This window comes from Pelodiscus sinensis, chromosome 4 (genome assembly GCF_052426305.1).
Source record: "Pelodiscus sinensis isolate ZL-2025 chromosome 4, ASM5242630v1, whole genome shotgun sequence".
NCBI classification, from domain to species: domain Eukaryota; kingdom Metazoa; phylum Chordata; order Testudines; family Trionychidae; genus Pelodiscus; species Pelodiscus sinensis.
The window spans coordinates 23,507,385-23,532,736 of record NC_143055.1 but is presented as its reverse complement, the minus strand read 5'-3'; the positions used below and the strand labels follow the sequence as shown (position 1 = coordinate 23,532,736).

General features: G+C 43.1%; 1 protein-coding gene across 5 annotated transcripts in view; it reads left to right on the top strand.

Moving 5' to 3' along the window:
* The first annotated feature begins 10,032 nt into the window (after positions 1-10,032).
* The window catches only part of SORCS2 (sortilin related VPS10 domain containing receptor 2), an 863,992-nt gene continuing 848,672 nt past the window's right edge, over positions 10,033-25,352 (top strand). For all 5 annotated transcript variants that reach the window (XR_012904391.2, XM_075930786.2, XM_075930785.2 and 2 more), the window contains exon 1: positions 10,033-10,481. Coding sequence is in view for 4 of the 5 variants with exons in the window: in XM_075930786.2 (XP_075786901.2) it covers positions 10,089-10,481 (393 nt within the window). In the remaining variant the exon portion in view is untranslated. The remainder of the gene's footprint in view (positions 10,482-25,352) is intronic.

Below are 25,352 nucleotides of genomic sequence, written 5' to 3'. Positions count from 1 at the left end.
GTAAGCCACGGGTTGGTTCCCCATCTACTAGTAGCACATTTTTCAGAAATAGAAGCCTAAAATAATTGACATAATTATACACAGAATTTAGTTAGAGGCACTGGATTTGTAAGCGACTATTTCTTTTTCAGGTGACATTTGTTTTGTATAACATCTTTCTGACCCTTGAGACAGATTATGTGGACTTTGGATAGTATAAAAATTTTTTAGTTGTCCCTCACTTAGGATACAGTACCCTCTGAGCCTGGGAAAGTTGGATTCCCTAGTCTGGAGGGCTAGAGATGTTGGTAACTTGCTGGCGAAGTGAGGAAACTGTTTTACACAAAGATTGTAGCTTGCTAAAGTTGAGTTTTAGTTATGAGAAAGTGTGTTTTGTTTTGTTTGAATCATATTTGCCTCATTTTTTCTCACTTAATATCACTTAAATCTTTCTTCTTTGTTAACAATTTTTTTCTTCTTTGATTATAAAACCATTTCAGTGTCATGTATTGAGCTAACCTTACAGGCTGATACATGCTCTGTATCTGTGGCAGCAACAAACGTAATAATTTCTGTGAATGTCCTGTGAGAGGGACCAGACACCGCAGGAAGACATTTCTGAGGAACTTAGAAATTAAGGTTCACCAATTATTATGAGCAAGGCAAGAGTTTATTGGCAAGGCACATATGTTCCTGTGTCTAGGAATTGGCACACAGCTTAGCATCAGCAAAGCCCCTCTGACTCTTGGTTAGTCCAGGTCTATACTTACTCCAATATTAATGCTCTGGAGATCGATCTTCCAGGGTTCAATTTAGCCATAGGCTGCAGTCTAGTAAGGACCCACTAAGTCAACTACTGGTGGTGCCCCTGTTGACCCCTGTACTCCATGAGGTTGTGAGGAATAAGGGAAGTCAATGGAAGAGTTTCTCCCATCAATCTCCTGCTGTGGGGACACCATAAAAATTAAATTTATGGTACATTGACTCCAGATATGCTATTCTCATAGCTGGAGTTGCATATTTTCAGTGGATTTCTCATGTAGTGTAGACCTAACCAAAGGCATGAGGTAACACAGTGGCTCATAGTTCTAGATATCCTGAGCTGAATGACACACAGTAATTTCATTCACAGTTGCATTCAGTGATGTCTATTATCTTGTTTGATGGCATGAATATGGATAGGGCAGCCGCAGTTGGACCTGCAGTTATAAGTGCTGGGACTAATTGGGCAAGGGTAAGAAAATACTGCTGATGGTATTCAGAGCTTTAATGAGACCAGTTATTGACTATGGCTGCTAAGCTTCTGGGGCAGCATCAAAATCAGAATTTAAAAAATAATTTCAATAAAAGGAGAAATTGTGCATAGTAGGGATGTGAAAGTGTAACTGTGTACACTGTTAACCAATAAGCCTGGGCCTGTCAGTTAATGTGCACAGTTATATGCAGGAGCCCCCCTCCCCTCTGCTGCCTCTGTACCAGCGGCAGTAGAGTGGGGCAGGGGACAGGCGGAAGCCGGTATATGCAAGGAGCCACTTTCAAGCCAGATCCCCATGGGTACAGCTCCAGTGGAGCCTGTTGTCCCTCCTCCCCCTGTGCTGCTGCCTCTGTGTCAGAGACAACAGCACAGGGCAGCAGTCAGGAGCTGCCTGCCCCATGAATAACTGTGTACCTGCTGAAATTTTCAGTGGTTACCTAATTACTTATCTAAAGGCATTTTAACATCCCTTGTGCACAGGGCATTTATTACAACACTGGTCTGTGCACCAAACATAGCGGTCAGTAACACTATGAATGAAAACGATGTGTTTACATTTCTGGAGCAAAGTTAATGGGAGTTGCAGTGACAAAAGTGTCAAATATATGAGGACTTTTAGGAATACAGTAAATGACTATAGAATGCATTGTTAGAACGCCACATTCTGTTTGAGTTAAAATCTGGATGCAGGAGCTGAAAGACAAAAATGCTAAATGAAGTCAGACCATTCAGCTAGGAGAAAATTAGTTGTGAATGGAAAGGCAGATGTCCAAATATGGATTTAGATTTATTTTATGAACTTAAGAGTTAAAAGGAGACAATAGGTATAAAAAGGAAGTGTATCAATATATAGATCAAAAGTGGAGTTATTTTGGCAAATATATACAAATAGGTCTGAAACCTCCCCAGAAAGAGTAGAGATGCCATATTGTGTGTCAAAATTAACACATCTAAAAGAATATCCAATTTTACTAGTAGCAATAATGCTAGCATTGAGCTGGATCTGAGATTTATGGCTAGCAAGGACAGTGATTATTTTGGATTTAGTATCAGGCCTTATGGCATTAAAATGGGTGTGTAGAAGTGATTCAATCAATGAAAGTATATTTCAAATAATGGAAATAGTACAGATATAGGATCATGTAGCGATAGCCTGGATCCAAGCGGATATTAAGATAACAGGAAATGAAATCGTGAACAGAGCAGGAAAGAGTTCTGTAGAAAGCTTGAGATAGACATACCCTTGAGTAAACAGAAATTCTAAAGCCTAGTATAAAAAAGGGAAAGGCAAAAAAGTTGGAACAATGAATAAAGAGGAGGATTTTTTAAATGTGCTTTAGAGTTGGGAGTAATGACATACTTCAGGGCCTGTATGGGGAAAATTAAGTAATTTTTGTTTGGAGTACTGCCTGACTATTGTGGTTTAAAGGGAAATCTTTTTTTGGATAAGTGAATGCAAAGATGGACTATGAATGCTGTAAGGTAAAAGAGACAACTGAGCATCTTTATTGCATGTAAGTGCTTTGATAAAAGAAGGGAAACGCTTTCTGAGGAATGTCAACTGCTGACGGTAACAAAAGATACATTATTCTTATTTTTTATTCTTTAATAAAAACATGGGAGAAATAGGGTAGCATTAGCAAGCACAGAGTCTGAATATAGCAAAAACCTTTAATAAAAGGAGGGAAGTAACTGAGCATTAATTTGGGAAAACACAGCAACTAAACCTAAACCATGAGCCAAGTATGTTGGGCAGTGTCCTTTTCCTGCAGGTTCTTAAGTCCAGCAACTCAAAAGCCCCTTTAACATGCTTTGTCCTTTCTCTTTGTCCTTTCTCTGCCCTCCACTCACAGTTGCTGTCCTTGGTTAGTGCGGCCCCAGAGTTCAGAAGTTCATTGGCAGAGTTCACCTCTCAGTTTGGTTGGAAGGGGGACAAAGAGGCACCTTACATGCTTCACTGTTCAGGCATTCACTTGCTGCCTCAACAGCCAATTGCTGCACCTCTCTTCAAGGCTCTGGTTCCAGCCCTCTCTGCCAGCCATCCTGATGGCTGCTGGTCATTCCTCTATGCCAGCCACCCTGCTGGCCACACCTCTATACCAGCTGCTCTACTGGCCGCATAACTCTATCAGCCACCATGTTCACCACCATGTCTGCAGAGCCCCCATTTAACACAGCGCACAATGATTTCTGCTGTTAGTGGGGAAACCTCACTGCTGGTACGCACTGGGTACTCTTCTTACACCAGAAACACTATCCCAAAGTAGGTTTAATGCTTAGACCAGGTCTCAAACTCCTGACCTGCAGGCCATCTCTGGCCAGAACAATTGCATAATCCAGGAGTTCTAGAGGGCCATCTGACCATTCCTATTCTCCAAACCGCGCCCCTTCCTCACCCTCTCCCCCCAGGGCACCCCATGACCAAGGATGCAGCTTTAGGAATTACCAGAGAAGCTAGACCACAGGGCAGCAGCAGCAGCAGCTTGCCTGCCTCCACCCACCTGCATGCAGTGGCAGGAGCCATGGGGAAGCAGAGACAATGCACCTGTCCATTGTGCTCCACTTTTCCACAGCTCCTGCCACTACAGGCAGTGTGGGGGGCACTGATCACTGCTTCCATGCCGTGCTAGGCCCCTTCTGGGTGATCCCTAAATCCACATCTTCAGAGGACCATGGTGGGAGAGGGTGGTATGATAGCAGGAAGGGGTGAGTCTTGGGGAACGGTAAGAGACAGCCCCTTTCAGCCCACCAGGATTCCTGGGCTAGATTACACAATTGCTCTGGGATGGCCCACAGGCCAGGATTTTGAGACCCCTGGCTTAGACATAGGTATTAGTGATTTCAGCTCTGCAGCACATATCAAGACTCTCAGCTGAGTGTAAATTAGCTCCATTATTATATCACAGAGAAAAAAACCAGTCAAATAATGTTTAGGGCCCTTAAACAGAACCTACACATCCCAACACCAATATCTATCCCCGCCTTATCTCATGGCTTTGGAACTCATTCACTGCTTAGTGAATGTCATTTAATTAAGAGTGAGTCCCTTCTTTGGGGTATGCCAGGTACAGTACTGCTGCCTTACAGTCACACAAGAATAACAACCCTTTATTATGCCTGCTCCAATAACAAGGAAACTGGGGGATACAACACCAGCTAAAAGTGATCATTTGAGCAAGCAATCCCATCGTGCTGAGCATCTAGGCAGGGTGCATGTGCACATACAAGTGAGATCAGCTCATAGAGTCCTCTTCCACGGCTTACCACTAGATGTCAGGGGAGAACTCATTCAGACTCTGCTTACACTTGCCTGAACAAAAACGGTGAGGAGAAGGCAGGAGATGGAAGGAGCAGTCATCAAGCTCTGAGGGTGCACTAGGAAACAAAGGCAGTAACTGGACTTCTAGGCAGAGAGCCCCAAGAGTGTTGGAGAGGAACAGAGAGAAATGACAGACCAAGCCTGGGGATGCCAGGAGTAGGTTTAAGTTTATACTTTTATGCTGGGATTTATTGGAGGATTGCAGGAGAGAACAAAGTGAGTCCTAGTCCAGCAAGAGGGGAGGGCCGGGGGGCAGAGTTTAGAGAGGAAGTGGAGAGTTCTGCTGACAGCCACAGGTAAGAAGCAGCCTACAAAAGGTAGCAGGGGAAGGAGGTGAACATAGACATACTTTCCCTGCTAACTAGAATATCTTTGGGCTGGAACCCCGAGGAAAAAGAGCCTGAGTTCCCTTCCCAGCCACCAGAGAAGGGGATAAGGATGACCAAGAAGGGTGTGAGGTCACTGGGGCCAGAAAAACTGATGGAAGGACACCAAAATCATTTTTGTCATGTTGGACTTCCAGTTACCTCAGAAGGGGAGACTTTAAATGCCCAAGTCACAGCACAGTTGCTGGAGTGACTGTCAACAGGGGGGCATTACACAGGAGAGAGCTGTTATGCCATGCCTAGCCACAAGGAGGTGCGCTAGCAGTGAGTCCACTCTTTTTCAGGCTTCTAAATGCTGCTGCAATATACATAAATAAGAATCAGTGCAAGATTTAGCTACAGGACTCTCTCTGAAATTAACAAGAGTTAGATGGCTATATCCCCTAGCTGGCTCTGAAAAACCTCATTAGGCATATACTAAAGTTGTATAGTATAGTACAGATATTACAGTATAGTTCAATATCTTCATCAATGATGTAGATATTGGGATAGAGAGTACGCTTATTAAGTTTGCAGATGACACCAAACTGGGTGGGATTGCAACTTCTTTGGAGGATAGGGACATAATTCAAAATGACCTTAGCAAGTTAGAGAAATGGTCAGAGGTAAACAGGATGAGGTTTAATAAAGAGAAATGCAAAGTGCTCCACTTAGGAAGGAACAATCAGTTCCATACATACAAGATGGGAAGTGACTGTCTAGGAAGGAGCATGGTGGAAAGGGATCTAGGGGTCATAGTGGACCACAAGTTGAATATGAGTCAACAGTGTGATGCTGTTGCAAAAAAAGCAAATATGATTCTAGGTTGTATCAACAGGTGTGTTGTAAGCAAAACTCGTGAAGTCATTCTGCCGCTCTACTCTGCACTAGTTAGGCCTCAGCTGGAGTACTGTGTCCAGTTCTGGGTGCCACATTTCAAGAAAGATGTGGAGAAATTGGAAAGGGTACAGAGAAGAGCGACAAGAATGATTAAAGGTTTAGAGAACATGACCTATGAAGCCAGGCTTCATGAACTGGGCTTGTTTAGTTTGGAAAAAAGAAGATTAAGGGGGGACATGATAGCGGTTTTCAAATATCTAAAAGGGTGTCCCAAGGAGGAAGGAGAAAATTTGTTCCTCTTGGTTACTGAGGACAGGACAAGGAGTAATGGGCTCAAAGTGCAGCAGGGGAGGTTTAGATTGGACATTAGGAAAAAATTCCTAACTGTCAGGGTGGTCAAATATTGGAATAAATTGCCAAGGGAGGTGGTGGAATCTCCCTCTCTGGAGATATTTAAGAACAGGTTAGATAGACATCTGTCAGGGATGGTGTAGACGGAGCTTGATCCTGCCTTGAGGGCGGGGGGCTGGACTCTATGACCTCTCGAGGTCCCTTCCAGTCCTATTATTCTATGATTCTATGATTATTTCCCTATTATGCAGAGTCACAAACCTTTCATCATTGTGAATTATTTATATACAAAGCATGTCATTTTATCTTTGTTTAATAATGTGAAACACTTTTAAAAGCTGATTTGATTGCTTATTTGTTTTCTGGCTTGATAGAAGTCCCTATAATTAACCAATGAGTTTGTGTTATGCCTGTGTTATGTCAGAAGTCAAATGTGAAATTGTGGAACTATTAACTGTGGTTTGTAACCTATCCTTTAAATCAGCTTCCATACCTAATGACCAGAAGATAGCTAAAGTGACGCCAATATTTTAAAAGGGCTCCTAGAGGTGATCCTGGCAATTAGACCTGTAAGTCTAATGTAAGTAGTTGAAACTATAGTAAAGAATAAAATTGTCAGACACATAGATGATCATAATTTGTTGGGGAAAAATGAACATGGTTTCTGTAAAGGGAAATCATGCCTTACTAATCTACTAGAATTCTTGGAGGGGGTAAACAAACATGTAGACAAGGGTGATCCAGTGGATATAGTATACTTAGATTTCCAGAAAGCCTTTGACAAGTTCCCTCACCAAAGGCTCTTAAGTAAAGTTAAGTTGTCATCAGATAAGAGGGAAAGTCCTTTCATGGACTGATAACTGGTTAAAAGAGAGGAAACAAAGGGTAGGAATAAATGGTCAGTTTTCAGAGTGGAGAGAGGTAACTAATGGGGTCCCCAAAGGGTCTATCTTGGGACCAATCCTATTCAACTTATGTATAAATGATCTAGAGAAAGGGGTAAACAGTGAGGTGGCAAAATTTGCAGATGGTACCAAACTGGTCAAGATAGTTAAGACCAAAGCAGACTGTGAAGAGCTTCAAAAAGATCTCACTCACCAAACTAAGTGATTGGGCAACAAAATGGCAAATGAAATTTAATGTTGATAAATGTAAAGTAATGCACATTGGAAAAATTAATCCCAACTATAAATACAATTTGATGGGGACTAATTTAGCTACAATTACTCAAGAGAGAGATCTTGGAGATCTTTGGATAGTTCTCTGAAAACATCCACTCAGTGTGCAGCAGCAGTCACAAAAGCAAATAGAATGTTAGGAATAATTAAAAAAGGGATAGAGAATAAGACCGAGAATATCTTATTGTCTCTATATAAAACCATGGTACGCCCATATCTTGAATACTGCATACAGATGTAGTAGTCTCCTCTCAAAAAAGATATATTGGCACTGGAAAAGGTTCAGAAAAAGGCAACAAAAATTATCAGGGGTTTGGAATGGTTCCATACAAAGAGAGATTAAAAAGACCTGGACTTTTCAGTTTAGAAGAGAGGGAGGATATGACGGGATGATGGAGGGAAAAAGTGATAAGGAAAAGTTATTTACTTATTCCCACAATATAAGATCTAGGGGTCACCAAATGAAATTAATGGGCAACAGGTTTAAAACAAAAGGAAGTTTTTCTTCACTCAGCGCACAGTCAACCTGTGGAACTCTTTGCCAGAGGATGTGGTGAAGGCTAGGACTTTAATAGGGTTCTAAAAAAAGCTAGATAGATTCATGGAGGTTAGGTCCATCAATGGCTATAGCCAGGATGGGTAGGAATGGTGTCCCTGGCCTCTGTTTGTCTGTAAATGGGTGACAGGAGAAGGATCACGTGATGATTACCTGTTGTGTTCCCTCCCTCTGGGGTATCTGGTATTGGCCACTGTTGGCATACAGGATTCTGGGCTAGATGGACGTTTGGTATGACCCAATATGGCTGTTCTTATGTTCAGTACAGGCTTCTTCCATAACATCATTCCCCTTTCAGCCTTAAACATTACTATCTCTCCAAAGGTGAAAGAAAAAAAATCAGTTTTCATGTCTTTTCAATCCTTGGCCACTTCTGAGTTGGAGATGAAGGGAATCTGTTAATGGCAAGTACACAGTAGGTATTTTAATGCTGATACATATATATCAGTGCATTCAAATGCCATGGTGAGGGACGGAGGGAAATGGGAATTGCCTGAGCCATCTAGTTGAGTTTGCTTTGAAATCCTCTTGATTTACATTCCAGAGGTGGTTTATTTTTCAGTTTATTGTGTGAATTCTCAATGACTCAGAAAGTTAGGGAACTTGGCTTTCTAGAAACACATTTCTACAGCTTGAAATGAGCTGTGCCTGGACAGCCTCTTCTCCCCACAGAAGATTCACTACCTTCTATGTACTCCCGGCAGAAGCATGTGTGGAGCATGGAGAAGACATGCCCAATGAATGAAATGGTCACCCTGATTCTGCCACATACAGCAGGCAGCTATGACCATGAGATCTAACCAAGTAAACAACTGCGCCAGCAACTCTTCAAGAGAACAAAGGCACATTCAACCACCACTCCACATTTGCTGAGCCCATTGTAGAAGTGCCCCTTGCCCGCACAAGCTAATGTAGAAGAGGAAGTTGCCCCACTCAGTTTGCATTTGAATGAAAGCCAGGCCAGCACAAGAGGAAGGAATAGACTGGGACAAAGAGTCTGATGAATGGAGAATGGAGTGGTGGTGGGGACTCAACTGAGAACAGTTGCTCAAAGGCAGAAGAAGTCTTGACATTCAGTGATCACTGAAGTTGCTTGGAGCTGAGTTTGGTTACATAAAGTGCTGTATAATGAGCAATGTTCTAAAAAATAACATCCTCATGTCTGAAGGTGGGTACTTAAAATTAATGGATACTTTTGACTACAATCTATCTTTGACTCAGTTTCCCATCTGTAAAAGGGGAGGTAATACCACCATGTCCCATCATGTGGCTATTGTGAAGATGTAACTTTTATGAAGCACTCCAATACTACAGAGATGCAGTGCAGGGAAAACCCTGAAGGAAATCATTATTTCTTCAGGGTTTGAATAGTATGTTATAAATGAGGTCTAAGGCCAGCCACTGGACAGCAAGGATACAAAAACTGAATAATTGTTCCAGAATTGAGCACCTGTGCAGTGCACTGACTGAGTTAGGGAGTCCCATGGAGAAATATATAATGTAATTAAATCATTTGTACTACAATGCAAGGTGGTGGAATTAAGATTCCACACACAGCCTTAATTCTGGCAATTCCTAACTTTTGTGTGCTCTACTTCGCAACCCCAGTGTTCTTTTAACGTGATTTGTGTGTGTGCCGTGTAGATAATATATATGTACCCACCATTATTTATCAAGCACTTACAGTGTGTAAGTCTGAGCACGGGTCACACAAGAAGGATACTTCATGTGACCAAATATTCTACTCGCCAAAAGACAAGACGGAGGCTGCACCCAAGTCATCTGGGAGAGCGGGGAGGGTGCCTGGTCCATGCATACCGACCAGAAGTGAACAAAGAACATTCAAGAACCGCAGGAGTTTAGATTTTACAAGCCAGGAGCTAACACAGCAGTGCTGCGCCTGTCCGCCAGACGCCCATTATTTGCAGCGGGGAGCTGTACCACACCCAAGCCCACGGGTGATCGCACAGGGCGTCTGTGGGTGAATGGGTCGCTGCTTCCCCAATGCGTTATGTGCGGCTGTGCCGGGCTCTGCTTCTTTCCTGCTGCCTTGGGCTTCAGAGAGAAGCCAGCAGATGGCGGCGCCTCTCCTTGGCTGGGAGCGGAGTCCCGAGCACGTTGTTGCCAGTGTAAACCCTCGCTTTGGTTACAAACCCTGCCTCCCTCCCCGCCCTCCCCCTCCGGAGGCTGTGTATCTGTCTCACATTCACATCCCAGCCTGTCACTATCGCATCCGAAGGCGAGCATGGCGCAAAGGGGGCCACGCGTGTCTCCAGCGGGGACCCTCCCCAGGACGGCCCCTAGCCTGGCGCTGCTGCTGCTGCTGCTGCTCGGTGTCTGCTGGGCTGCGCGCCCCTCGGAGCCGTGGGGCGGCCCTGGCTCCAGCTGGGTAACCCGGGCAAGAAGGAGCCCGCGGGGACTGCTGATCCGCGGCGGCGGGGAGGAGGCTAGTGAGCTGGGGCGCGCTGGCGACGGAGCAGGGGCTGCTGCTGCTGCAGGGAGTCGCTCCAAGAGAGCATCCTCCGCTTCCTCCCGTCCGGCCAGGGAGCAGGTCTCGCTGATCAGCACCTCCTTCGTGCTCAAAGGGGACGCGTCCCACAACCAGGCGATGGTGCACTGGACTGGCGAGAACAGCAGCGTGAGTAGGGCCGAGGGTCCTCCCCAGTCAAAGCCATTTAGCCCGGCAGGGGCAGCAAGGCGTGGCACCCCCTAGCGGAGAGCACAGCCGCTGCCGCCCTAGCGCTGTAACTTGCAAGGCACAGCCTCTTCTGGCCGCACGGCCCAGCCCTTGGCGCTGGTTTGGGGAAGAGAGGGGAGGAGGCTGGGATATCGCGTGAGGGTGTCTTTGGGGTCGGGGCACCAGTGTAGCCCCTGCATGCGTGGCTGGAGTTATCCTGGGCTGGGGCGCAAGGCAGATGCGGGAGGGTGAGGGGAGGAAGGAGGATCACCCTGACTTGGGGGAGGCCGGGAGGGAAGGAGATCAGCCCGGGGGCAGCGGCAGCAGCGAGCCCCCGCCCGGCTTCGCGATTCCTCCGTAAAGTTTGGAAAGTTTGCAGCGCGCCTCCTGCACGTAGCGGGAGGAGGGCCGGGGGGAGCCAGGACCTGGAGCACGGCTCCCGGGCTCGGGCTGCCTCGGCAGCGGGGGCAGGTTTGGAGGCTTCTCAGTGAGGATGGGACCCGGGAGCTGGAAAGTTGGTTCAAGTTTCCCATCCTCGGGAGGCTGCCAGCAGCTTCAGGAGACTCGTGGCCGGTCACACCCACCCCGCGCGCTGGGGGAGGAGAGGCAGAGCGCTGCGGCCGGGAGATAATCCCCGCCAGCCTTTCATAAAAGTGCCATCTTAAACTGTCGAGCCTCAATCGATTCGCCTCCAATCAGTCGCCTGCTTCTAATCCCCGGCCCCTTGGCAAGGCGTTGGCTCAAAGGCCGGAGATGGTAAAAGCCACGGCGGGGGCACTAGGTTGGAAAATCGCCCTCACGGGGCTGGAGGGCGCGCGTCAGTAGCGCCAGGTCATTGGTTTCAGCTGGAGCTTAGTCTGACACCGGCCACGGCTCGGGGTGGAGGGGACTGGCACGCGGCAGGTAGCGCGCTGCCTTCTAGCGCGGGCAGCCCCCGCCCCGCTCCAGCCTCGCCGTGCGCCCCGTCCGTCTCATTCACAGTTAGACTTTATTGGCTGCCCAGCCCCAGGGAGCCGTCTAGCGGCAGGACCCTGTTCTGGCCCCCCCTCTGCCAGTAGCACGCGCAGGAAGGCTCCAGCGCTGTTTGCTTGAGTCAAACTGGGTAGAGTTTATGGAGTCAGGGGTCTTGATCTCCCAGCAAAGAAACCCACAGACCCATTGTGGCCTATGGTGTAAATGAAAGGTGAACGCTTTGTAGCTTTTCTACTTCCTTATACTTGCCCCCTCCCCCGCCCCTCTTTTAGTCTTTTAACAAGCGAGTTTGTTAGGGACTGAGTGTAGTTTTATAAAAATATTTTGCTGGCACAGGTGCACTCTTTGTATGTTTGTACACCAAGTTTCATAACTTTTCATAGTCAAAACAGTGTGTAATTTTAAATAATCATAGGACACTGACTTCTCTGATGCGGTAATTCCCTTTGATTTAGCCTATTATCTGTTTTTAACTAGTATTCAATCTAAGCTCATCTTTATTTCCTCTGTAGCCATAGATGATGGGTATATATTTGCACAGATGGTTTCTGGGATTTGCTGCTTCTCAATGTATCCTGCAGTAAGATATTATTTCATAGCACTGTGTAACATAGGTAAATATTACACCACACCAGGCATTGTGTAATGTCTATATAACTGCATAGGCAGTAAAATCTTGTTATGAAAATGACTTTCTTCTCAAGATTTTAGTATTTATGGAAAACCTCTGCTTTATATTTTTGTAGTTCAGCTGAGATCCTGGCCTGTGTTTGAACTTGAATGTTGCAATTTATGCATAGTGTTCATTTAAACTTGACTTGGCTCAGGAAGCACATATGGATGTATGGATTAGCATCTTCTCCTTTGGATTGTTAAATCCACTTTGTGCCAGTTCTGCTAGTGGGCCACACAAGAATAAGAGCTGTTCAAGGCAGATGGTCCAGGGAGCAGGCTGGCTGCTTGTAATAAGGCTTGTTATATAATCTGACATTTTCACATCGGAATCAGCATCACAAAGCTTGCCACCTACTTGATGTGTTTAGGAGGGAAATGTGAACCAATGGACATTTCTTTTCCATAGAAAATATTGCAAATCACTCGCAGCATCTGTTTCTCCGGCTTTGTCCTTCCCCTGTCTTTGCATTCAAAATAATGTCATTTCTTTTTGTGAGCAGTGCTTTCAGGATATTTTTTGAATAGATCACTATTAAAAAAGTTGGCTCGAGTTTAGATTTTGACATTCAAAAATGTAACAGATTTCATGCAAAATTTTGTGCTCTAAAACAAATACAGTAATACCTTGCTAATCCTCATACTATAATCCATACTTAAATATAATCCAATCCTCACATATAATCCATCTCTAACTTCAGTACTGGGCAAATTAGTCGAAACAATAGTAAAGAATAAAATTGTGAGGCAGTAGAAGAACATAATTTGTTGGACAAAAGTCAACATGGTTTCTGTAAAGGGAAATCATGTTTTACTAATCTATTAGAGTTCTTTGAAGGGGTTAACAAACATGCAGACAAGGGGGAACCAGTAGATATAGATTTTCAGAAAGCCTTTGACAAGGTCCCTCACCAAAGGCTCTTGTGTAAATTACATTGCCATGGGATAAGAGGGAAGGTCATTTCTTGGATTGAGAACTGGTTAAAAGACAGGAAACAAAGGGTAGGAATAAATGGTAAATTTTCAGAATGGAGAGGGGTAACTAGTGGTGTCCCCCAAGGGTCAATCCTGGGACCAGTCCTTTTCAACTTATTCATAAATGATCTGGAGAAAGGGGTAAGCAGTGAGGTGGTAAAGTTTGCAGATGATACCAAACTGTTTAGGATAGTCAAGATAGAAGCAGACTGTGAGGGACTCCAAGAAGATCTCACCAAACTGAGTGATTGGGCAACAAAATGGCAAATGAAATTTAATGTGGATAAAATGTAAAGTAATGCACATCGGGAAAAATAACCCCAACTATACGTACAGTATGAGGGGGCTAATTTGGCTATGACAAATCAGGAAAGAGATCTTGGAGTTATCGTGGATAGTTCTCTGTAAACTTCCACACAGTGTGCAGCGGCGGTCAAAAAGGCAATAGGATGCTAGGAATTATTAAGAAAGGGATAGAAAATAAGACACAGAATATCTTACTGCCCCTGTATAAAACTATGGTACTCCCACATCTTGAATACTGTGTACAGATGTGGTCTCCTCACCTCAAAAAAGATATTTTGGCCTTGGAAAGGGTTCAGAAAAGGGCAACTAAAATGATTAGGGGTTTGGAACAGGTCCCATATGAAGAGAGGTTAATGCGACTGGGACTTTTTAGTTTAGAAAAGAGGAGATTGAGGGGGGATATGATAGAGGTATATAAAATCAAGAGTGGTGTGGAGAGGGCGGATAAAGAAAAGTTATTTATTAGTTCCCATAATAGATGAACTAGAGGACACCAAATGAAATTAATGGGTAGCAGGTTTAAAACTAATAAAAGAAAGTTTTTCTTCACACAGTGTGTAGTCAACCTGTGGAACTCCTTGCCAGAGGAGGCTGTGAAGGCTAGGACTATAATAGAGTTTAAAGAGAAGCTAGATAATTTCATGGAGGTTAGGTCAATAAAAGGCTATTAGCCAGGGAATAGAAATGGTGTCCCTGGCCTCTCTTTGTCAGAGGCTGGAGAAGGATGGCAGGAGACAAATTGCTTGATCATTGTCTTCGGTCCACCCTTTCTGGGGCACCTGGTACTGGCCACTGTCCGCAGACAGGCTACTGGGCTAGATGGACCTTTGGTCTGACCCAGTACAGCCGTTCTTATGTTCTTATGTTATGTTAAATCTGATAGTCTCTCCCCATCTCTCTGCAAAGATTTAATAGATGCTGCAGTGTTAGCCTACATTGTTAAGATTTAATTTTTTATGGTATTCTACAATATACGTATATAGTTTCCACCATAGCAAAAATTCATGATATTGTCAGAATCACTCTGAAAATGCATCATTGTATTCCATTATCTTATTCTTTTATTGTCTGTGCACTTACTGATTTACTAAATTCATTAATGTGTGATGGAACACCACACCATTAGTGCAAATAGATGTTCTCTACTGTGACAAGAATGTTTAGTTGTGCTGTGCTATTTTGAATTCATGCTGTTCAGCGTGCTTGCTATCAGCTGGGCTGTCCCAGATTCAACTGGACCAATAACCTAAATAAAAAAGGCTCTCTATATCCCATTACCACACATCATAGTTCTTTGCTTGGCATGCTTTTAATAAATAGCTAGGTGGGAGGAATTTTCACCCCTCCCCATTCATTAGACTTTTCCGCTAACCTGTTTGGTTGGTTGTGTTGTAGAATATGAGTTGATGGTCCTTCATTGAGAACAACAAGGCAGCGAAAGCTTGCTAGAAAGAAGTGATCTGAGGACTGCAAAACATGTACAAAATTATTGTGTCTGAAAAAAGTGTAGAAGTGTGTCAAGTTCGTGCAGTAAGGATGAGATGAAAATGGTACAAGCAAATGTCACCGTTTTTCAGTCTGTTGTGAGTTTAAATACCTCAGGCAACAAAAATTCCTATTGAGTTTAACCAAGGACCCGATTTACAATCCACTGATGTCTTTAGGAGTCTTCATTGGCTTCACTGGGCTCTGTTTCAGGCTCTTTATCCATATTAGAAAGCAACAGGAACTTTTCCTGTACTTCAGATAAGTATTTGGAGCCAAGAACAATCCTCTATGTGAAGAAATTAATGAGTGGTTGCCAACCTTGTGCCTCATCCTTCACTATTGTAAGAATGTCCTAACTGCCCTTCACCTAAGTAGGGAAGGATGGGAGCCAGAAGCTACTCAGGGCCTGATCCAAAGCCCTGAAATAAATGGAAAGATTCCCATTGATAACAATGGACTTTAGATCAGGCCCTGAGTGCCTCATTGTGAGGTGCTGAGTATCTTCTGATGCCTCTGACTGAGCATATGCGTACTACACTGAAGCTGTGATGTGTGATTTTTTTTTTCAGCTCACATAGGCTCATGCTAACTTTGCTTGAGTTACCACCATAAAATAACACTGTGAAGGTTGCAGCACACATGGTGGCTTGGGTTAGCCACCGAAACTGAAACATAGATGGTCAGGCAGCAGGCTTAGATTCAGGTGGTTAGCATGAGCCACCAGCCATGCTGTTATTTTTAGCATGCTAATTCCAGCAGAGCTAGCATGAGTTTGCCTACTCATGCTGGGAATCACACCTCCCTGCTGCAGTGTGGAGATAACCTGAGGTCAGTGGTGGTGGAACAATTTTTATACTGGGAATACTAAAAGTAGAAGCCTTGTTATTACTATTACAGCCAGGGGGCTGCAATCTCTGCACCCCTAATTCCAGTACCGATGCCTGAGGATGTGGGAACTTTTTTGGAGGCTCTTGGCACTTTGTTAGGCACAGGAGCTAAACTAGGTCTCTTGCACTTTGCAGAGGTTGTGGTTGAAAATTTGATAGCAGTGAGCTCTAGTCAACCATATATCCTGTTAAACACTTTACCTTGTCAAATAAATAAAGGAGAAACACACAGTAAGATTATTCCCTTGAACTCCCTGACGGAGAGACAAATAATCATAAAAGGTGAGTGGGCAGTTGCTTCTCAGAAAGATGTTCCCCTGCATGAGTAGTTCATTGAAAACACTGCCATAGAACACTCATGTGCTGATCAAGGACAAATAAATAAACTTGGAAAGGGCTTAGACTACTTGATATAAATGAATTTTAAAAGGCTCTGTGCTCCTCTTGTAAATCCTACTGTGCCTTAAAGGAAGTGCTTAATTGTTGCATGAGGAGGCCATACATTAACTGTATCCTTTCCCTCCCTCCTCCTTCTTTTCTTTGCTTTAGAACTCTGCTGTGTACTTTTATTATCCTTTCTTAATGTAATTATTTTCACAATTAAGGAAACGTTGGGTTTGATAGCAGAGGAGTATATATGGTTGTAAAGTGAGCTTGAATATATAGGAACATCACTGTGCACTTCCTCACTCTGTTAATGGAAACCTGTGCAGGGAGTTATGTAAATTGCTTCCTGTTTTGTGTCCTTATTACTCTGTTTTGTATTCTGAAAAATTAATTATTTATAAATTCCATAAACAGCAAGCTTGTCCCTGACCTTTTCTGACAGTAGTCTGTCTAGTCGAAAGCATTGTTGGGAATGCAAGCCTTGCAGAGCTGGTACTTTTAATGTCAATAGTGTAGCTAGTTAGTTCATTCCTCCAGTCAGTGTTTGTACTCCTGTTTCCCCTACTGCTTCAAAAGTGCAAGCAGAGCTGTCTTGCACTTCAACTTCCAAACAAAAGTTTTTGCAAGTGGCATTCATTTCCTAACCTACCCCAAAAAAATCAAGAACAGGAGGCTTGACAGATGGGTAGTACAATGTGCCATAAACATCCACAAGAGTTACTGATTGGTAGTCACTTATCTGATAAAGTAACAATACTTAAATCTATCATGGTATGTTTCGTAATATTGACAGTTTCCATCTGTACAAATCATTTTTATGCTGTGTGAAATTTAACATGCTGCTTTAAAAATTGATTAGGGATATACAGCATTCATATCTGATTTAGGGAAGTTTAATTTATTAGTGAAAAACTTTAAACAAACATATTCTTTAGAAGTAGAGAACTTAAAGCCATTCAGTGTGCTGTGATTACAAAGTAAGCAGTTTCTTCACCGCATTTGGACTTTTACTGACCCCCATAGGGAATATCTACTTTACCTTAGTGTTTACTTGTGTTTAAAAAAATCAAAATTCAGAGAAATACTCGATAAATGAAACTTATATTCAGATTTGATCTTGATTCATTGGATACTGTGTGCAGACTGCTAAAGTGTTGTGAACAAGTCTGTAGTCAACTGGTTCTTAAGTCTTCAGTTTCAATGTCTGTACATCCTTTTTTGTTTGCTTGACAATACTGAGTCTGTGCAGTCACTCATTTGCCCAGTAGGTTGGTGTCTTGGTCCTGTGTAGCACAGGGATACAGTAAATGCATTTATATACCTTTAATAAGATTTAGTATTTAGTAGTTGTTTATCAGACAGGTTTGTTGTGTATATACATAGCAGTTATTATAACTAGAAATTTATCTATTTTAATAGCCCAGTTAATCCAGATCTTTCATTATTTAATAAACAAGTATTTTGCTTAATTTAAAAATGTTAGTTTTTGCACTGTTAGTTTCACCATATGTGATTTATGCAATCTGGTAACCACTGAATGTATTCTTTTGGCAGATATTTTATTTAATTGGTTTTCTCTTTTGTTCAATTTGCAATAAATTGCACGGTTGGAATCCATAAAGAAGATTGATTTCAATATTCCTGTAGCAATATATGTAACTGTAAATGTAAGTATTTATCTAAACTAAGCAGTACTCCATCTTCGTGATTTTTGGTTCTCTTTATCAGGAGTGGCCAGATTACTACTTATGGGACCAAAAAACCCCCCAAACAAAACGCATAGTAAAAAATCCTAACTTTCTTGACTTTGATAAATGACAGATGTATAGCAGACTGCAAGGCAAGTTTCCCAAAGGGAAGATTTTGTTTTTAAAGATTCTTTGGGGTTTTGGTAAGAATAAAAACAAGTTATTCTGAAGGGACTTACAGAATCTTACACCAAAGCACTGAGCTTCTTATTGATCTCTTAACTGGCTGAATTATATTCTAGATTTAATATAATGATAAAACAACATAAACTATGCAGTTTGTATTATATTTTCCTCCATTTCACAGCTTTTTCCTTCTTTTGGAGGCTTTCTGTATCATAATAATTCCACCAAATGAAAGTAGGGGGCAGCACCTCTGTAGACACAGACAACCTAGTGCCAGCATTTTCTAAGGCAGTGGTCACCAACCAGTCCATCGGGATCTACTGGTAGATCTTGGAGCCTGTGACAGGTGATCCTGACTGATTTGGCCAAGAGGTTATCAAGCCCAGCACTTCAGCTGCCCCTCCACCCAGACTGCTGCATATCTGCCCTTTGTCTTGGAGTTGTCCCCTCAGGAGCCTCCTTCTTTCTATGCAGGGCAGGGGAAGGAGAGGAGGGTTCTGATGTCAAGATGCCCTCTTTCCCACCCTGTATCCTTTCTCCACAAAGCAGAGAGAGGGCTCAATAGGACTTGGGATGGAGTTTGGTGGCTGTTTTTGGGAGTGGTGCAGGGCCAGGACCAGGGCAAGGGTGAGCCTGCCTTATCCCCCCCACTGAACCACACCCAGGAGCCACCTGAGGTAAGCAGTTTCCAGCTGGTGCCCACATCCCCAAACCCTACCCGTGTCATGAACCTCTTCCTGCACCCCAAGCCCCTGCCCTAGCCCCAAGCACCCCTGCATCCAAACACCCTCCCAGAGCTTGCACCTACAACCCCCTCTGACATCCCAACTGCCTGCCCCAGGCTCAGCTCAGAGCCCCTCACACTCCAAATCCCTTAATCCAAGACCAGATCCTACACCCCAGCACTCTGCCCCAGACTGGTGAAAGTGCGGGAGGAAGGATGGAGGGAGCAGGGGTGGGGCCTCGGAGAGGGGCACAAAGGAGGCGGGGCAAGGGTATTTGGGTCTGAGGTAGATCTTGGATGGCACTTAAATTCTAAAAGTGATCTTGTGCTTAAAAAGGTTGGAGACCCCTGTTCTAAGGGACTCCTGAAATTGACCTAGAAGTTAATAATTAAATGTGTGCGCCAGCCCTACTGCTATTTTTGGGTGGGTAGAAGGATATATTAGATTTCAGAGTTACATGATTCATGAAGGAAAAGAGCAGAGTAAAAAGAAGTACCTCCCTATTGTCATCTCCAGAGGCAAGGAGCTGGGACGAGTGTGGGAGAAAATGAAAACGGAGGTAAAATAAATTTAGCAACTACCAATAAAGACATATGAAAGAGTAACATCTCTAATACTGCAGACACAACCAAACCAGGATTTGTAATATCTCATTAGAGATGTATCTAGGCTTTTGGCATCAGGAATATATCTTGAAGTAGAAATTTCAGACACTACCCTTTGCAGACATGACAATATTAGAATTCTATAAATAGAGATGTTTGGAGAGGAAAATGAGAACTCCTTTTAATGCTGCTGATATTCACTGACATAGGAGAATCTTTTTGGAAGGATGAAGTAGGGATGATTGTAACTGAAGAAAAGGGCCTTTCCCTTCTGGATGGATACTTTTAGTGTATATGTATTCACTAGACACATTCGATTTTCTACAGTCTTAGCAATTTTTAGCTTTCTTGCAACCACTTCATAATGCTCTAAAATTGAAGAATCCTGGAAATAAGAGATGTAAAAATTGTATTCTATTTTATCATCTAATTTAACCTATTATTAATGCCCATTTGTTTTCATGAGTGGATCTTATAGCACTAAGTTCAATCCATGACTTAAGTGATAGGACTTCCATTCCATCTGTTGACGGTTTGTTCAGAAATCTGAGTTACCACTATTAGGACAGTGATATTGTTTGTATGTATCTTAGCCTACATTTTCTTTTCTTATTTTAATCTCACTATTCCTACTTACTCCTTTATGCTACCTAGCATAAATTTGGCTTCCTTCTTAGTCTCCATATCTTTCAGATTCTTTGAAACAGTATTCATGTTTCCCCTTTAATCATCATTTCATTAAGTAAAACTCATTTAATGCTTCCTTCTTAAAAGAAGACTTGCCAGCTCTCTAATCATGCCATGATGACTGATCCTTTATTATAAACAGGGATGGAGAGAATAGTTCTCTTTCTTCATTCCCCTGAGACCTCCACAGTCTTTATTTTAGAGATTTGCTTTTTCTGTTAAGATTAAAGACAGATCTTGAGTAGAGGAATGGTTTTGAATGCTATATCTTACATCCATGTTCCTGCTCACATGTCACCCATCACAATTTACACCCTTCTTCAGAACCATAATTAGGCATTCTAATGCCCAAGGCGAGCATGCATCATTTGTGCCCCCTAGAGGCAATGCGGGTTGGGGGTGGGGATGGTGGTACACTGGACCATGTGTCTCTCTCCTTCAGATTTTTGCCTTTAGTGCAAAGGTTTTTGAACAGTGAAAGGAAGTTTTCCAACTCCTGGGCTGTGTCCAGACTCAGGGGTTTTTTCGAAAAAAGTAGCCTTTTTTCGAAAAAACCTCACCTGCGCCTAGACTGCAGCCGCGTTCTTTCGAAATTAAATCGAAAGAACGCGGCTTTTCTTTCGATGGCGGTAAACCTCATTTCACGAGGAAGAACGCCTTCTTTCAAAAGTTCCTTTTTCGAAAGAAGGCGGTCTTCAATGTAAATAGGGCTTCTTCGAAAGAGAGCATCCAGACACACTGGATGCTTTCTTTCGAAAAAGCAAGCCGCTTTTTCGAAAGTTCAACGTGCAGTCTAGATGCTCTCTTTCGAAAGAGGCTCTTTCAAAAGTATCTTTCGAAAGAGCCTCTTTCGAAAGAGGCTTGCAGTCTAGACATAGCCCTGCAGCAGAACTAGGAGTACTAGGGGAGCAGTGAGCAACTGCCTCTAGGAGTATCTCATAGCTGCTGGACTCCATAGGCAAGGGCCAGCTCCAGGGGGCACTGTCCTCCAAAAATAAAACTGTAGAAAAGTGTAAACTGTGATTTATATTTTTCATAATGAGAATTTAAAAGTACTTCAGTAAATGTGGCCAGTACTTAAATTCCAAAGGGTTAAAGCTCATTTTTATGCATTATTTATAATTACATTGTTAATGTTTTGTTCTTTTAGATTAAATTGTCAACAAATTAACAATTTATACATGTTCTTGCCCATTTCCCACGAGATCTGTGTCTCGTCTTTTTTTAAGCACATGCCAGATGGTTGAGCTACATGGACAACTGGAGCTGGGCAGGAGTTTTTCAGTATACTATTTTTTGGGGGGAGGAGGCATTGACTTCATCAAACTCACAACAGTTTGCAAAACAGGGTTGATTTCTACAAAATTCCCAGTCTGAAAGTTTATTGGAAAACAAGTTTCAATATTATCAAACAGGAATGCTTAACATTTTCAAAATGAAAAGTTTATTTTTTGAGTCAAAATGACTGCTTTAGGATTTACTAAATTTGCACTTTAAAAAGCTAAGTTAAAAATTTAAAATTGATCTGAATAAAAAGAAATATTTCTGGCTTCCAACATTTTTTGATTTTTTTTAAAACTTTTTGTTCTGTAGGCTTTTTATTTTTTAATCTTAAATTTTGCTGGATGGGAAAACCATTTTCCTCCCAGTTCTACAGGCAATGCTGAATAAACCCAGTCCCAACTGCCAGGAAGCTGAAGGGTATCTCCATACCCATTGGGGCATGGGCACATGGTTTATTTCATCCTCAGGCTAATGTGTGCTGGGTAGGCAGGTGGTAAACTACACTGTGCAGCACAAGTCCATGCAAAAACACAATCATGGTGTTTTTATTGTTACGTGTCCCTCCTCCCCCGAATGTAAGAGTTGTGGAGTAGGGATTGTCTTTTTCTGTTTGAACAAAAGCTAGTACTTTGGGGTCCTGAGCCTTGACTGGGGTTCTAGATGCTATTGTAATGCAAATAAATAATGGTGATATAATTGAGAATTTAGCTGTGTCCCCCCCCCCACCCCACCTTCAGTTGTAACTCTGTGAAACTTCCATCTCCCTAGACCCTCTCATTAAGCTACTGAATAATGGAGTTGTTTTTCTCAGCTACTGGAGAATAGCCTGTTTATGATTAATGCATACCCACACTTGCCTCCAACAACCATCATTCCTGAAAGGCATATGCTCGAGGGAGTGAAGTTAAAGGGTTAGCAGGAATACATTGAAACTGCACTTTCAGCTTCGGGCAGTGTTTCACCTTGTTCAACGTGACCAGTTTTGAAGAAGTATTTGTTTCTTTATCGCAAACATGATTGCACCAAGGGATTGTAGGCTGTCACCAGATCTTCAGCTCTATGGGATATTCTTCCATGTCTGGCTCCCTGGGAGTGCCCTTATCAGGTGTTCCTTGTGCAGGATCAGAGTTGTTTGTGGGTCTGTCACACAAAAGTCATAAGCAGTGCTCATTAAATCTTAATATTGGTCTTCTTTGATAGACAAGAAGTGTTCTGAATGCCCATATTTATTCCTTTTTGTGGATTTACATGCTGCCTTGGATTCACAGCTACTGACTACTGGCAGCCTGATCTCTGTAATCTTTCTGACTACTTTAAAAGACACTGACAAGGGTGGGAGACCTAAAATTAGACCTGGCAGCTGTTCTTTGGTTTGTGGATCTGCATGTGTACATCGCTTCTCCCATCCGCTGTTTTTCATTTTGTGATCAGCAAGAGTATTAGGAAATGAGAAACACCTGACTAGGATTCTTGCATATTTCTGTATCTTTTGTGGCTAGACTAAAGCAGGCAGCTGCATGAGTGTTCAGATGGGATCCTGTCCCTTGGGCTGGGCTGCTCAGCAGAGAGCTTGGGAATTTATCCAAGTTGCAACTCTTGTTTGAGAGAAACCTGTTAACTTTGGTGGGACTCTGGAAGTCCCTCTATAAAAAAAGGGTGCCAAACTTTTCCAGGTTACAGGCCAAATACATGATTTAAACTCAGTCAAAGGGATGCAAGAAACAGTGTGGGGCTGATTCTCTGCCCTCTTGTGCACCCTCTTTCTGGCTCAGGCAGCATCAGGAGAGCAGAACATGCCACAAGTTCTGGTTGGGAATACCTTAGCTTCAGGAGGTTCAATAGGTTCAAAGAGGGAGCTGCATTCCTGCAGTCACCAGTGGTGGGTATAATCACTAGTCTACCATAACTAGCTGGCAGGGGTTAGGGAAATTCCCAGACTGATTTCATCTGTCATGGCTGGGACAGAGCATGAGGGAGTCATAAAAGGCTGTTGGTTCTGTGCCTCTCTCCTTCCCTGGGTTGGTATGGGTGGCTGTGTAAGGCAGGGGAGTCAGTCCTGGCAAAGTGACTTGAGATCTGATCCTGCTCTTATTAGGGCTCCCACAATCAGGTAAGGAAACAGACAGTGGAGCCACCAGAGCTGTGCTCACTCCTCTTAGTCCTTGTTTCGCATAGACTCAGACAGACTTCCTTGCCTTGGCTCACATTTGGAAACTGCCTCTGCAGCCACAATGGGCTAGACACATTTTTTTTAAAATGAAAGATAAACATATGCTGTGGTTTGAATCTGGTCTGTGGGCTGTATGTTTGACATCCTTACCATGGAGGGTAACAGCTTTCAGCCATCACCTTCCTGGGGGGAGTTGATTGATCAGTTTGGAAATGAAAAGTTCCATATCCTCTTACCAGTAGTCCAGCTGTGTAATCTACCTCTCCATCTGCACTGTCCTAATCTAAGTATTTCTATAAACTTCCCCCTTACTGTGGTATCTGTGATACCGAGTCATCCAACCTCACTCACCCAGTTTTATAAAAACTCTTAAATATTTTATGTTTAATACATGAATGCGGCTTGGGAGCGGGAGAAGGCAATGTATTTTGCTATAATTCCTGATATTACTAAGGATTTTATCCCCTGAATGTAGTTCAGAGATTAGTGGATACTCCTAATTCATGTGACATAATCACTGAAATGCAGGACTGGAATATACCTTGAGAAGTCATCAAGTTCATCCACCCTGTATGGAGGCAGGATCAAATAACCTAGAGCATCCCTATAGGTGTTTGTCTTATGTGTTCTTAACCTATGAGGTTGGGGATCTGCTATCTTGGATGCCTATTCCAGAACTAACTATCCTTATAGTCAGAAAGATTTTCCCTAATATCTAATCCAAATCTTCCTGCTGCAATATAAGGCTATTATTTCATCTGCTAGCTTCGGTGGACATGGAGGACAATTGGTCACTGTCCTCTTTATAAAAGCCCTTAACATATTTGAACACTGTTCTCAGGTTCCCTCCTCAGTCATCTGTTCTCAAGAACGAATATGCCCATTTTTTTATCCTTTCCTCACAGGTAAGGATTTCTAAACCTTTTTTCATTTTTATTGCTCTCCAATTTATCCACTTTTTTTGCTGAAGAGTAATGCCTAGAATTGGACATTGTACTTCAGTTTAGGCCTCATAACTTTTTTTGTTGTTGCAACCTATTGGTACAAATCTGTTTCCCCTTAAAGTTACATATTTACCGGCTGTGACATAATGCAGCTATTGAATAAGAATACATCTGCGAGAATTAAAATGAACGACACTTTGAAAAACTAATGTGAGCTGCGGAGAGTACAGACAGCAAATGTATGTGAAGCTGTCATGAATGGGGACTTTGCAGCCCTACATTTAGGTTAATCTGCTCCTGACTGTAACTGAGCCTTGCAAAGGTGAAGTTAAAAGCAACAAACACAGCTGATGCCAATATATGCAACCAAGTACTAAGGCTATCTAGTATGTTTGGAGGAAGTTGTTTCACTGATATCAGCAGTTGCTGTGTAGTCCCTCCAGTTTGTGGATGAAGGTGATTGGTAAAATGAGAGTGCTTTGATCTAATATGAAAGTGACATTGTTTTAAGAAGCTGAATTATAATAACTGAAAACAATGTGAGCAGGAGGCAGAAATGAGCTGGTGGGGGAGGGGTTTGAGCAGCTGGAGGCAGGGTTAGGTTGGGGCCACTGCCTTCACCCTGCCTTTATTTGGCATCAGATTATGCAGACTGCTTTTACACAGTGCTAAAAAGAGGCAAATGGGCAAACTGGATGAAGGGGGAGGCCAACGGGTGAACAAAGGGCAGAAATTGGCTGGTGAGGGGAGTCAAGCAGCTGGAGGCAGGGTTATGAGAGGGGCTGAAGGGCACGGGTGAGGCGCTGCCAGAGGGGACAGAGGGCAATACCCTGGCACAGGCAGGGGCAGAGGTGGT